The sequence below is a fragment of the Carcharhinus amblyrhynchos genome, chromosome 19, assembly GCF_965287045.1.
Source record: "Carcharhinus amblyrhynchos chromosome 19, sCarAmb.v2.hapA, whole genome shotgun sequence".
Classification (NCBI taxonomy): Eukaryota; Metazoa; Chordata; class Chondrichthyes; order Carcharhiniformes; family Carcharhinidae; genus Carcharhinus; species Carcharhinus amblyrhynchos.
In genome coordinates, this window is record NC_137342.1 from 42,405,348 (window position 1) to 42,421,048 (window position 15,701).

Genomic DNA, 15,701 nt, shown 5'->3' on the forward strand with positions numbered 1-15,701 from the left:
AGAGTTGGTATCAATGGGTGCTATTCTGATTGGCGGTTGGTGACTAGTGGAGTGCCACAGGGATCGGTGCTGGGGCCTCAGCTATTTACCATTTATATAGATTATCTGGAGGAGGGGGCTGAGTGTAGGGTAACGAAATTTGCTGATGACACAAAGATAAGTGGAAAAGCAAATTGTGCAGAGGGTGTGGAAAGTCTGCAGAGGGATCTGGATAGGCTGAGCGAGTGGGTGAGGAGCTGGCAGATGGAGTAGAATGTTAGCAAGTGTGAGGTTATCCGCTTTGGCAGAAATAATAGTAGGAGGGATTACTATTTAAAGAGCGAAAAGCTGCAGCATGCTACGGTGCAGAGGGACCTGGGAGTCCTTGTGCACAAGTTGCAAAAACCCAGTCTGCAGGTGCAGCAGGTGATCAAGAAGGCGAATGGGATGCTGGCCTTTATAGCAAGGAGGATAGAATATAAAAGCAGGGAGGCCTTGCTGCAACTGTACAGGGTACTGGTGAGGCCGCAGCTGGAGTACTGTGTGCAGTTTTGATCGCCGCACTTGCGCAAGGATATTTTGGCCTTGGAGGGAGTGCGGAGGAGGTTCACTAGGCTGATACCGGAGATGAGGGGGTTAGACTATGAAGAGAGATTAAATAGACTGGGTCCGTACTCGTTGGAGTTTAGAAGGATGAGGGGGGATCTTATAGGGACATATAAGATAATGAAAGGGATGGATAGGGTAGAGGTAGAGAGATTCTTCCCGCTTAGAAAGGACAGCAGGACTAGAGGGCACAGCCTCAAGATAAGGGGGGCAGCAGTTTAGATCAGAGTTGAGGAGGAACTTCTTCACTCAAAGGGTGGTGAATCTCTGGAACTCTGCCCGTTGAAGCTACCTCGCTAAATATAGTTAAGTCACGGGTAGATAGGTTTTTGACAGACAAGGGAATTAAGGGTTATGGGGACAAAGTGGGAGAGTGGAACTGATCCACTTCAGATCAGCCATGATCTTATTGAATGGCGGGGCAGGCTCGAAGGGCTAGATGGCCTACTCCTGCTCCTATTTCTTATGTTCTTATGACAATGACAAAGAAGAACACCTCTGTCTCTCCCTCTCTGTCTGTCTCTGACTATGTGTGTGTCTCTCTCTCTGTCTCTATCTCTCTGGGCCCGATTTTATTATTGTGTTGCGCCCGTATTTGGGTGCGAAAATGTGGTAAAGTTGGGTGTGAGGCCATTGACGCGAACCGCGCCCGCGTCCACACAGATGGCCACTTTACCGAAACCTGGGAATGGCGGCGATCCACTTCACTCCCAAAACAGCCGCAACAGCAATTTACATGCATTTAAATTGAATTAATGAACTGTCCACCCAACTTTATCAGCTTTTCCCCGTTTGTCACCGCGTTCGCCAATCTGGAACCACGCTGTAATGGACCTGCTGAATAAAAGTCTGAATCGCGCGCTCCAGCTGCTGAAGAGGCGAGTTCAGCGCTTCTAACAGCTCCCTGACTCAGATCAGTGGTGGGGGGGAAAGGAGGGAGGTGGGTTAAATCATTCTCTGGTGGAGGGGTGGGTGCAGGGGAGTGAGACCAGATCGTTGTCTGGTTGGGGGATGGTGGAGGGAGGAGGAGACAGGTCAGATGTTTCTCTGGAGTGGGGTAAGGGGGGTGGGTGGTAGGGAGGCCTGATCATTTTCTGAGGGGTGCAGGGGGTGGGGTGGCGTGAGTGAGATCAGATCATTCTCTGGGAGGGGGGGCGTGAGTGAGGCTAGATCATTGTCTGGGGGATGGGGTGAATGAGGCCAGATCATTCTCTGGGGATGGGGGAGTGAGGCTAGATCGTTGTCGGGGGCAGTGGGGGAGCAATTGCTCACTGGTGGGGGAGGTGGGGGGGGGGCAGATGGATCTCTGGTGGTGGAGGAGGGCAGAAGTGGTGATCATTCTGGGTAGTGGGGGGGTGGATAAGGGGGACAAGTGATGGTTGTGGGTAGTGGAGGGTGGATAAGAGGGACAGTGATGCGTGTTGATACTGGGGGTGGTGGATAAAGGGGACAGTGATGTGTGTGGGTAGTGGGGTGGTGGATAAAGGGGACAGTGATGTGTGTGGGTAGTGGGGGTGGTGGATAAAGGGGACAGTGATGCGTGTTGATAGTGGGGGTGGTGGATAAAGGGGACAGTGATGTGTGTGGGTAGTGGGGTGGTGGATAAAGGGGACAGTGATGCGTGTTGATAGTGGGGGTGGTGGATAAAGGGGACAGTTGATGTGTGTGGGTAGTGGGGTGGTGGATAAAGGGGACAGTGATGTGTGTGGGTAGTGGGGGTGGTGGATAAAGGGGACAGTGATGCGTGTTGATAGTGGGGGTGGTGGATAAAGGAGACAGTGATGTGTGTGGGTAGTGGAGGGTGGATAAGAGGGACAGTGATGTGTGTGGGTAGTGGGGGTGGTGGATAAAGGGGACAGTGATGCGTGTTGATAGTGGGGGTGGTGGATAAAGGGGACAGTTGATGTGTGTGGGTAGTGGGGTGGTGGATAAAGGGGACAGTGATGCGTGTGGGTAGTGGGGGTGGTGGATAAAGGGGACAGTGATGTGTGTGGGTAGTGGGGGTGGTGGATAAAGGGGACAGTGATGCGTGTCGGTAGTGTGGGTGGTGGATAAGGGGGACAGTGACGTGTGTGGGTACTGGGGGGGTAGATAAGGGGGACAGTGATGTGTGTGGGTAGTGGGGGGCTGGATAAGGGGGGACAATGATGTTTGTGACTTGTGGGGGTGTGGATAAGGGGGACAGTGATGTGTGTGGGTAGTGGGGGGGATTGGATAAGGGGGACAGTGATGTGTGTGGGTAGTGGGGGGGGTGGATAAGGGGGACAGTGATGTGTGTGGGTAGTGGGGGGGGTTGGATAAGGGGGACAGTGATGTGTGTGGGTAGTGGGGGGGTGGATAAGGGGGACAGTGATGTGTGTGGGTAGTGGGGGGGTTGGATAAGGAGGACAGTGATGTGTGTGGGTAGTGGGGGGAGTTGGATAAGGAGGACAGTGATGTGTGTGGGTAGTTGGGGGGAGGGTGGTTGGATTAGAGGGACAATGATGTGTGTGCGTGCACCTTCGCTCCTGCTTTTCGCTCCCACTTTCTCCGCTCTCTGCGGCCCAGGAGCGATCTGACACAGGTGTGCTTTTTCAAATTTTTTTCCAACTGTGCGTGCGCGGCTCAGAGCTCCGATCATTTCAGCCGCGCTAATCCCCACGCACAGTGTGAATGGGACTGGAGATGGCTGAGAGCCTATGGGGGCACCTGAAAGCAGATCTCCAAGTCGGATCTGCATTACACCCAGATTCAGCGCTTACAATGAAAATGGTAAAATCAGGCCCTAAGTATGTGTTTCTCTCTCTCTGTCTCTATATCTGTCTATGTCTTTCTCTCTCTGTCTCTGTCTCTTTTTCTCTCTCTATCTTTTTCTCTCTCTCTCTGTCTCTCTCTCCCTCACTGTTCCTTTATCTCTCTTTCCGTCTCTTTCTCTCTCTGTGTGTCCCTCTCTCTCTCTCTGTCTCCCTCTATGTCTGTCTCTGACTATGCCTCTCTCTCTCTCTCTGTCTGTGTCTCTCTCTGTCTGTCTCTCTCTCTCTCTCTCTGACCTCTCTCTCTCTGTCTGTGTGTGTGTGTGTGTCTCTCTCTCTCACCCTCTCTGTCTCTGTCTTTCTTTGTCTCTTTCTGTTTCTGGGAAGAATCGAAGGGTGTTATACTCAGTGTAAAACTGAACACCACCAACAAGTACCTCCAGCAGACGGCGAAACTGCCAGAGTCGGCTCGACTGAAATCACCTAACGCACGATTGCGAAGTATCACCTTCTATGCCTCATGGACAAACCAAAAATTCACTCGGATATTTCTTTAAACTTTTATTTTGTCTCTTAACTTTCTTTTATGATCTGCTTGGATGTCTGTTGGATCTTTTATTCTTTTTCCTTGAGTTTTCGTGACTAATAAGCTCACTCTTTCTTTGCCTCAAGAAAACTGGTTTTGATTGCCTCCTTGTTGAACATTTGGACTGAAAATGGTATTCACAGGGGAAAGAATTGTAAATAAACTTTGGTTGCGGCCAAGTGAGGATGTTGGAGAAAAGGGGAGACAAGCTCATTCCTCCTCATCCAGTTGTAACATTGCCAGGGGTGAATAGTGTACCAGCCCTCATTAACTAGACTATGTGTCTGTACTGTAGCCATGTGAGGGAGCTACCTGAGGGTCATCAGTACTTGTGGACTAAACTTCCAGTCCTGTTCTGTAAGGGGTTAGAGTCATAGAGGTTTACAGCATGGAAACAGCTTGTTCATGCCGCTGTTTCTTTAAACCCCTAAGCTAATCCCAATTGCCCGCATTTGGCCCATATCTCTCTATACCCATGTTATATATGTAATCATCTAAATGCTTTTTGAAAGATAAAATTATAAACGGCATTCCATTTGAGAAAGTAGCAGGCAGCAAGATGATGCTGAAAGGAATAAGAATTTCCCAATGTGGGTGTATGTGTCTTGGCTGGCAAAGCATCGTGCCAAGAGTATATAGGGCAACACATTCCTGTATATCAAGCAAAGGCATGTCAGCCTAGGATCTATGGTTAAATACAAAGGACATGTAGGTTCTTATGATCCGGACATAAACAAGTCCATAAATGCCTCAGGATCAAGTTCACTGAAAGCAATAAAGCAATTTGGTGCCAAGCCTGATTCAACAGGAAATACTAAACCACCGCAACACTGACATTTATGAAGCAAGAGGACAAATTAATCCAGCTGGTTAGAATGGGAAATATTGGATAAATCATAGAATCCCTACAGCGCAGAAGACACCATTCAGCCCATCAAGTCTGCAATGACTCTCTGATAGACCAACTTACCCGGGCCCTCTCCCCCACTCCATCCCATCCCATCCCCGTAACCCCACATATTTACCATAGCTAATCCATGTAACCTATACATCTTTGGACACTAAGGGACAATTTAACTAACCTGCATGTCTTTGGACTGTGGGAGGAAACTGGAGCACCTGAAGGGAAGCCACGCAGACAGAGGGAGAATGTGCAAACTCCACACAGACAGTGACCCAAGGCTGGAATTGCACCCAGGACTCTGGAACAGTGAGGCAGCAGTGCTAACCACTGTGCCATCTTGCCGCTCAGCTTTAAAGCACCTTGGCATTTTTTATCACGCTGAACATCAGACAAACTGGACAAATTTTGACCATTCACTACATGAGTAAACAATGGAATAAGGGACATAGAACTCAATTTAAAAAGTAGGGTTTAAGGAGGTTTTGCTTTTAGTGTTAAGCACCCTGGTACATTTTATTACATTGAAGATGCTTTATAAATGGATATTTTTGTTGTTACTCGAGGGATAGATGCTGGTTGCCACTCTGGTGAGAACTCATTGTGAAGTGCCTTCAAGATGTTTTAGTAAGTTAAAGGCATCTAGACAAATGCAAGATATTGTTGTCACATTAAGGTTAATGAATGGATTGTGTGTTAGCTTTTGGTTTTGTTTGTGAAATTGTTAAATATTGCAAGATGCTGGAACTCTGAAATAATGCTAGAAACACTCAGCAGGTTAGGCAGCATCTGTGGGGTTAATGCTTTAAGCCAGTGATTCTTTGTTTGATTCTAGAACAGCCCCTGGGAATGAACATGGAAGAGTGTTAATTCATTGACTGTGCCCAGAAATGGGTTGATGAGCCTTCACAGCTGGAGAAAAATTATCTTTTGGACAGAAATGTTCTTATGTCCTTATGAAAACACAAGAAAAGAATGTTTTAAATGACTCTGCAGCTTGAAGGATTAATGCAAGACACTGATGACTGTTCTTGAGTGTTGATAACTCGGCCTTTCTATTCGACAAGACTGGTTTTGTATTAAACGAATAAGTTAGTTGTTTGTTGAACCATAGAATCCCTATGGTGCAGAAGGAGGCCATTCGGCCCATCAAGTCTGCACCGACCACAATCCCACCCAACCCCTATCCATGTAATCCTATGTATTTACCCTATAAATCCCCCGACACTAAGGGACAATTTAGCATGGCCAATCAACCTAAACTGCACATCTTTGGACTTTGGGAGGAAACCGGAGCACCCATAAGGAACCCACACCTGGTTTTTGTTCACGCTCGTGGTAGTGAAGGTAAATAATTATCCATTTTGGGTGAGTGAATCGATCTCATGTTGGAGTAGTGGGGCTAGATGCCATCCTGATTGTAACAGTACTCATACACATTGTATTACCCAGATTATCTCCTTGCAGTTCCCTGAGAGCCAAGGACAAAAGGGAACTTGCCTCCAGCAGTTGCAAGCCTGGAAGAGGGGTGAAAGCGACATCAGAGTTTATTTATTAGTGTCACAAGTAGGCTTATATTATTAACATTGCAATGAAGTTACTATGAAAATCGCTACACTCTGGTGTCTGTCCGGGTACACTGAGGGAGAATTTAGCACGGCCAATGCACCTTACCAGCATGCCTTTTGGACTGTGGGAGAAAACTGGAGCACCTGGAGGAAATTCACGCAGACACGGGGAGAATGTGCAAACTCTGCACATACAGTGACCCAGGGACTGGAATTGAACCTGGGTCCCCAGCGCTATGAGGTAGCAGTGCTAACCACTGTGCCATCATGCTGCCCCGGGCTGCATTGATGATATAAGGTATATATCACCTTATACCATTGATCATATAAGGTGAGATGGGAAAGTAGAGGATGCAAGGAGGGATATATTCAGGTTGGGTGAGTGGGCAAGGACTTGGCAAATGAAATATGTTATAGGAAGGTGTACAATCTTTCATTTTTTGGGATTTTTTAAAATTTGAATGGTGGGAAACTAGGAATCGCTTATGTTAAGAGGGACCTAGATGTCCTTGTACATGAATCACAGACAGAATGGATGCTGGAAAAACGTTACCCTGAGACAGTCATTTATGACTGAGGTGTGTCAAAACGTTTTTCCACAAAGGTCAATCTATAGAATTCTCTGCTCTGGAGAGATCTGGATGGTCAGTTGTTGTGCAGATCCAAGACAGATTTCTGGGCAGTGAAGGATTCAATGATACAGGTGTAGTGCAGGAAGGCAGCATTGAGGTAGAAGATCAGCCACGGTCTTGTTGAATGGCAGTGAAGGGCCAAATGGCCGACTCCTGCTCCTATTTCTTATGTTCTTAATGTCCTGGGTAAATAACAAGTGAATGCTCATTCGCAGTGAATCTGCAACCTCGCATCTAGCCCGGATCATATCGAGGACTGTTTCCCATTGAAAGTATGCATTTATGTAGCAACTTTCATGGCCTCAGAATGTTCATAAGAACATAAGAAATAGGAGCAGGAGTAGGCCATCTAGCCCTTTGAGCCTGCCCCGCCATTCAATAAGATCATGGCTGATCTGAAATGGATCAGTTCCACTTTCCCGCTTTCTCCCCATAACCCTTAATTCCCTTGTCAATCAGAAACCTATCTACCCATGACTTAAATATATTTAGTGAGATAGCCTCCACCACTTCAACAGGCAGAGAATTCCAGAGATTCACCACCCTTTGAGTGAAGAAGTTCCTCCTCAACTCTGATCTAAACTGCTGCCCCCCACTGCTGTCCTTCCTAAGCGGGAAGAATCTCTCTACCTCTACCCTATCCATCCCTTTCATTATCTTATACGTCTCTATAAGATCCCCCCTCATCCTTCTAAACTCCAACGAGTACACACCCAGTCTATTTAACCTTTCTTCATAGTCCAACCCCCTCATCTCCGGTATCAGCCTAGTGAACCTCCTCTGCACTCTCTCCAAGGCCAGTATATCCTTGCGCAAGTGCGTTGACCAAAACTGCACACAGTACTCCAGCTGCGGCCTCACCAGTGCCCTGTACAGTTGCAGCAAGACCTTCCTACTTTTATATTCTATCTTCCTCGCTATAAAGGCCAGAAGTGTTCCAAAGTGCTTTACAGCTGATTAAGTACTCTTGAAGTGTAGTGACCATTGTAATGTAAGAAATGCAAAGATGTGTGGGTTAAGTGGATTGGCCATGCTAAATTGCCCCTTAGTGGCCAAAGATGTGCAGGTTGGTGGATTGGTCATGGTGAATGTGTGAGTTTATGGGGATAAGATAAAGCAGAGGGCCAGGATGGAATACACTTTCGGAGAGTCGATGCAGATTTGATGGGCTGAACGGCCTCTTTCTGCGCTGTAGGGAATTCAATGGTTGTATAGCAGCAATAAATTTATAATGTCAATCCAGTAATGACCAGGCAATCTAACCCCCTCTGAAATCCTCTCCAACCTCACAACCCTCTGACATAGCTACATTAATCTAATTCTGGTCTCTCAAGCATCCCTGACTTTAATTGCCCCGTCATTGGTGGCTGTACCTTCAGCCGCCTAAGCTACAAATTCCATTCCTCTCCTTCTTCCTTCAATAGCCTTCTTTAAATCTAAGTCTGTGGCCATGCCATTGACCCTCTGCCCTGATACCTCTTTATATGGTATCAAATTTTGCTTCATAACACCAAACACTTGGGAACTGTTTTATTACGTTGAAGGTGCTTTATAAATGCAAGCTCTAGTTGTTTGTCAAGGGATAGATGTAGGCTTGGACTCCCCTGTTCTTCAAAATAACGTGTGGAATTTTTTTGCATTGATGTGAGAGGGCAGAAGTGGACTTGGGTTAAAGAACTGAAAGACAATAGTTCCCTCAATCCCCAATTCAATTTGAATTTAATTGGTTTTTGGAGCAAGCAAGGGGTTGGATTAATGAGGTGGAATTTGAACCCACAACCTTCTGCCTTAAAGGTGGGAGTGCTAGCAGCTGAGTCACAACCTTTTGGCTAAAGTCATGCGTAGGATCAAATGTGAGATCAGGTTTAATGCCTGTTCTTGTCAGCTTGGATCGAGTATCTCTCTTTTGTGGGGGCAATGAATTGGATTTTGTGTTATTTGTTCATGGGACATGGGCATTACTGGCTGGCCAGCATTTATTGCCCATCCCCAGTTGTCTTCGCTCCAAAAAACAATTAAATTCAAATTGAATTGGGGATTGAAGGAAATATCTTTCAGTTTATTAAACGAAGACCACTTCTGCCCGTTCATGTCAATGCAAAAAATTCCACACTTTATTTGAAGAAAAGGGAAGTCCAAACATACATCTATCCTTCAACGAACAATTAGAGCCCCTTCAATGTAATAAAACATGCCAAAGTGCTTGGTATTATGAAGCAAAATCTGACAGCAAGCCAGATAAAAAGATATCAGAGCAGAGGGTCAAAGGCATGGCCACAGAATTAGGTTTTAAGGAGAATATTGAAGGACAAAGGAGAGGGATGGAACTTATAGCATGGGCAGCTGAAGCAATGACAGGAGAGTCAACCACGTTGCTGTGGCTCTTATGTCACATGTAAGCCAGACCAGGTAAGAATGAAAAATTTCCTTCCCTAAAAGACATTGATGGGTTTTTCCGACAATCGACAATGGTCATCGGTAAATTCTTAATTCCAGATTTTTTTTTATTGAATCCAAATTCCACTATGTGCCGTGGCGGGATTCAAACCCGGGTCCCCAGAACATTAGCTGAGATTCTGGATTAATAGACTTGTGATAATAGCACTGGGCCATTGCCTCCCCAATTCAATTTGAATTTAATTGGTTTTTGAACAAGCAAGTGGCTGGATTTATGTCTTGCCCTGTCTGCTCTGCACATTGGCTTAGAAATTCTGAGGAAGGATTTTTTTAAATTACTTCAGGGAGGGCTTATGGTATTAAGTGACCTCCAGAAGCAGGCCTGGATAAGGAAACACACCTGGCTTGTTAATATGACCTGAATCTGGAAATACAAGAGATGCAGGTCTCCTCAAGTGAATCATACTTGCAGTTAAAGTCTATCGATCTATTCATCTATCGACCTATTCATCTATCTATTCCACAACAAAAACATCCATTTTGATAAATGTGATGTACATCTTAGATTTGTAGGAGTAACTGTATGATGTCAAAAACACCGAAGTACATATCAGAAAGTTTCAAACTGGCCTAGCTGAAACTGGCAATTAAAAGTACAAAGATTTATTTTCTTATTAAGTTCTTATTTATTTGTTTTGTTTAGGAACATTGGGATTAGGAGCAGAAGTTGGCAAATTCAGCCCTTCGGGCCTGCTCCGCCATTCAATCTGCTCATGGTTGATCTCTCTCTGGTCTCAAATCCACTTTTCCACCTGTTTCCCATAGCCCTCTTTCCCTTTTCTTATTAGAAATATGTCCATCTCCCTCTTAAAACCATTCAACGATTCAGACTCCATCACACTATGGGGCAGCGAGTTCCACAAAATCTCCACCCTCCTCCTCACCTCGATTTTAAATCTACCGTCTCGCAACCATACCTGTGACCTCTTGTTCTAGGTTACCCCATAAGCGGAAACACTTGGTCTATGTTTACTTTATCAATCCCTTTTTAAAGTTTTATATACTTCAATCAGATCCCCCTCATTCTTCTTATGCGAGCATAAGCCCAACTGTTCAATCCCTCATACGTCAATCCCTTCATCCCTGAAATCAATCTGGTGAACCTCCTCTGAACTGCCTCCAACGCCACCACATCCTTCCTCAAATAAGGAGACCAAAACTGGACACAATGCCCCAGATGTAACCTCACCAACACCCTGTACAATTGCGACAACACACATCTATTTTTATACTCCAGTCCTTTTGTAATAAATGCCAGTACCCCATTTGCCTTTTTTTGTTACACGCTGCACCTGCATACTGACTTTCTGTGATTCATGAACACAGACACCCAGATCCCTCTGCCCAGACACATTTTGAATCTGATTTACTTGATTTTATTTCCATGGGATTCAGCAATTTTAATCCCATTGGACATCAAGGGGAGAAATGGATGCATTTTTGTAGGACTTGTGGAAGGTAAAGAATAAGATTTGAAAATAAACTACTGACCTGGTTCAGAGATTGTTAAGGAGTAAAAGGCAGAGACTAGGCTTAATGGCTAAGGACTCGAATTGGAAGGAAGACACTAATGGTGTTCCACAAGGATCAATGTGTGGACCTCAGAACATGTACTTTTCAATATGTAGGTGGGTTTTAAGCCTTGCAAAAATTTCTCCAGTTTATAATATCGAGGAGACGGAGAGCTAAGAAACTGCAGGTCCTGATTTTCCAAAGCCTGGGTAAAAGGAGTACGAGTAATTGGGTCAGAATGTCGACAACCCAAGATCAAGGACAATGTGATCATCTCCAAATTCTCCTTAAAATTACAAGTAATGTTAAAGTCGCCGTTGTCCCAGATGACCATAGGCTGTTCTGCAGTTTGGTCTGGTGGTGATTTGACCTGAGGATCACCACACTTCAGGCGAGGGGCAAGGTTGAGAAGGCAGGGCCTTTGTGAATAACCTCAGTCGGTATGGGAATTGAACCCATGCTGTTTGTGCCACGAAATGGCAAAAGGAAAGGGTGGCATGGTGACAGTGGTTAGCACTGGCACCTCATAGCACCAGGGAGCAGGGTTCAGGTCTTGGCATCGGGTCACTGTCTGTGTGGACTTGGCACATTCTCCCTGTGTCTGTGTGGGTTTCCTCCTGTTTCCTCCCGCAGTCCAAAGGTGTGTGGGTTAGGTGGATTGGCCATGCAAAATTGTCCCTTAGTGTTAGGGAGACTGGCTAGGATAAATGCCTGGTATAATGGGGATAGGGCATGGGTGGGATTGTGGTCGGTGCAGGCTCAATGGGCCAAATAGCCTCTTTCTGCACTGTAGGATTCTATGATTCTAAGTCTGATGGATGTGCTAAAAGAATTGATTTACATTGCAATCCTGAGATTTAATGGAATGGAGAAGGTTTTTTCATTTGAATAACACTGCTTTTCCCCTTTTCTTCCTGTAGGAAACTGCAGCAAACCAGACTTTAAAGTTGAAAATGTAGACATGAGCGAAATAACGGACACGTATTTTGAGGTTGGTCAGAGGCTCCGTTTAAAGTGCCAAAGTGGTTATAAAAGAAAGGCCGGGACGTCAAACCTCATCCGATGTGAGAACAACTCTCAACAAGTCATGTGGTCAAAGCCAAACCTCATGTGCATAAGTAAGTTCCATTTATTGCATGGGATGGTATAAGGAATCAGCAGCCACAAAACAGGCCATTTGGCCCATCCAGCCCATGCTGGTGCTTATGCTCCACTCGAGCCTCCTTCCATCTTCCCTCATTTAATTCTACAGTTGTAACCATCAATTCACTTCTCCCCTCACGTACTTACGTAACTTCCCCTTAAATGCATCTGTACCATTTTCTTCAATCACTCCCCGTGGTAGCGAGCTCCACATTCCTACTATGTCAGTTTGGAGACAGATTTGAGCACAGTATTACATTGAATCTGTCCAGGTTATGGGGCTTAAAAATATGACCATATACTCATCTTGGAAATGATAAACTAGAATAAAAAAAATCAGAAACCTCACATTCGTTCAACATCTCAACTTTAACCTCCCAAATAAATTGATCTCCAATTTTTTTTAAAAGATAACCCAACTTTCGAACAATGGACACCACGTTTAAGGAATTCTTGATTGAATAGATGCCTATCAATAACATATCATTAGAATCCTACAGTGCAGGAGGAGGCCATTTGGCCCATCGGCTCTGGTCCCACCACAATCCCACCATATCTGGAATCTTCCACTCGGGCACAGTAATCCTGTCAAGCGCAATAAAATAATCTGCACATTTTGCTCGAGAAAATTGAAGTCAAAATCTATTACTGGCATTTTCTGTGAAGTGTTTGCAAGGATGCGACTTCTTTACTGGAAATTACAGTTATGGACTGTATACTTTAACTTTTCAAAAGAGAGATTGTGAAACTGCTGTAGGGGGAATTTAAAGTGTTAGTTGGCAGAACAACACTGTTGTTTTAGTTGGTAGAGTCACTTTTTAATAAGCCAAGTATATTTCTGACAGGATCACCCTAAGATTCATGGCATTGACTTGTCCGATCATGTTTAACGTTTAAGATAACATTTAGTAAATGTACGATGGGCTTGAATTACACTGGACCCATTCCGTGGTCTGAAATAGATGCCATGTATAAAGCTTGAATGCCAACCAGGAGGCCTGAGCCTGGCCCAAAATTTGCCCTCTACTCACCACCTTTAACATTTGCTCCCTCCCCCACTGATGCATTGTGCGTATTGTATGCAAGATGTACTGTAGCAACTCATCAAAGCTCTTTCAACGTGACCTCCAGCACCTAGAAGGCTAAGGTCAACAGATGCATGGTAACACCACCATCTGTGAGTTTCCCTCCATGCCACTCACCATCCTGACTTCAAAATATATCACCGTTCCTTCACCGTCACTGGGTCAAAATCCTGAGACTACCTCTCTAACAGCACTGTGGGTGTACCTACACCACGTGGACTGCAGCAGTCCAAGAAGGTGGCTCACCACCACCTTCTGGAGGCCAATAAGGGTGAGCAATAAATGTGGGCCTAGCTAGTAATGCTCTTACGGTATTGCCAGGGAGGAAGAATCATCAAATCCCTACAGTGCAGCAGGAAGCCATTTGGCCCAAAAGGTCTGCACTGACCACAATCCCACCTAGGCCATATCCCCGTAACCCCACATATTTACCCTGCTGATCTCCCTGATACTAGGATTAATTTACTATGACCAGTCAACCTAACTTGCATATCTTTGGACTGCAAGAGGAAACCAGAGCACCTAGAGGAAACCCATGCAGACACAGGGAGAATGTGCAAACTCCACACAGATAGTGACCCAAGCCAGGAATCGAACCCAGGTCCCTAGCACTATGAGGCAGCAGTGCTAACCATTGTGCCACCAAGCATCCTTGAGCAATGAAGCATTGCTCCTCAAAGTTGGCCCCATGTTGCACCTATTTCTACTCCACGGAGCGCCCTCAGTCCTGGTGCTCAAACAATGAATTGAAATTGAATTGTAACAATAAAACATGTGAGAGGCAGCCACAATCATCTAGTTTGTAAAGGAAGTATCAGTGAAAGAGTTATATAGATCAGAGATTCTGTTGTGTCTTGATTAATTGACCACTTGGAGAACTGGAGACTTCCAAGTGGCCATAGTATTATTCCAGCAAGAGTCAGCACCTTTGGTGAGGAAGGATAGAATGGGAAAATGAGACACAATTGATGGAACAAAATACCCCATAACTTTTATCCCCTAACCCTAGCCAGAAACTGTCTGAGTTGTTCTTAAGCCAAACAATTTACAGCCATACACTTTTTCCACACCTAAGTTGCTGTGCTAACGTTCCAAGGAGTATCTAATTGTAATTTCACTAATGTCTGAAATTCCTTTTCATAATCTCTAAGGCCTTCACTCAATACACTCTGCAGCCCATTCTCCTGTTCGCAATCACTCTACATTGCAATCTCATTTATTTTGACTTTGTGCAGGCCCAAAGCAGTACAAAAAGGATAAGTTGTTGAGACGTGAAGTTGAAGGAGGCTTTTGGCAGACTTCTCCCTGAACAGCTTCCCTTTACTGTTATCTGTGCCCTCGATTTTAGTGAGGTCCATGCCCCTGAACTTAAACCAAGTTAAAATTTTAGTTTACTTATTAGTGTCACAAGTAAGGCTTACATTAACCCTGCAATGAAGATGCTGTGATGAACCCCCAGTCACCACACTCCAACATCTGTTTGGGTATACTGAGGAAGAATTTAGCAAGGCCAATGCACCTAACCAGCACGTCTTTTGGACTGGGGGAGGAAACCAGAGCACTCGGAGGAAACCCACACTGACACAGGGAGAATTTGCAGACTCCGTACAGACAGTGACCTGAGCCCAGGTCTCTGGCACTGTGCGGCTGCAGTGCAAACCACTGTGCAACTGTGCCACCCCATTTACTCCTTTATAACAACTATGTCAGATGTCTTTTCAAGCAAAGGTCACTGAATGTCAATTTAGTCCACATTTAAGTTTTCTCGTTGCAAAGTTAAAGATGACTCATTGTAATTGAATACAATGTTGTTATCAGTGTCAGTGGCAGCATATCCAAGAGCCTTTAGGGTGGTGTGGTGGTTAGCACTGCTGCCTCACAGTGCTAGTAACCCAGGTTCAATTCCAGCCTCAGTCACTGTCTGTGTGAATTTTGCATGTTCTCCCCATGTCTGCGTGGGTTTCCTTTGCGTGCCCCGGTTTCCTCCCACAGTCCAAAGATATGTGAGTTAGGTTGATTGGCCCTGGTAAGTTGCCCCTTAGTGTCAGGGGGATTAGCAGGGTAAATGTGCGGGGTTACAGGAAAAAGGCCTGGGTGGGATTGTAGTCGGTACAGACTCGATGGGCCGAACGGCCTCATTCTGTACTGTAGGGATTCTATGATTTGAATGAGTATAAAGGGACTGCCTTCAGGGGAAAATATTTTTTGCACATTTTCTTCTAGTTTATTTGCAAACACATGACAAACCAACACAGATCAAATAGAGACACAATGACAGATAATTTAGATGTGACATTCTGATAGACATGACCCTTCTGCTATGTGTTCCTCAAATAACAAAGAGTTGGCAGTTACCATTTAAGAATATTGGATATTTGGGTAACAGAAGTAGACTGACATGAGCTTACCTTGTTCAATTTTATCAATCCTATTCATATTTATATTTTAAAATATTCTATCAAGCCAACCACTTCCCTTGCGAGAATAAACTTTCTGACCA

General features: G+C 45.1%; 1 protein-coding gene across 4 annotated transcripts in view; it reads left to right on the top strand.

The window, feature by feature from the left end:
* Nucleotides 1–15,701, top strand: part of LOC145355655 (uncharacterized) — a 114,314-nt gene that overhangs the window by 50,453 nt on the left and 48,160 nt on the right. For all 4 annotated transcript variants that reach the window (XM_080207901.1, XM_080207905.1, XM_080207904.1 and 1 more), the window contains exon 5: nucleotides 11,894–12,091. In XM_080207901.1, the coding sequence (XP_080064027.1) occupies nucleotides 11,894–12,091 (198 nt within the window). The remainder of the gene's footprint in view (nucleotides 1–11,893; nucleotides 12,092–15,701) is intronic.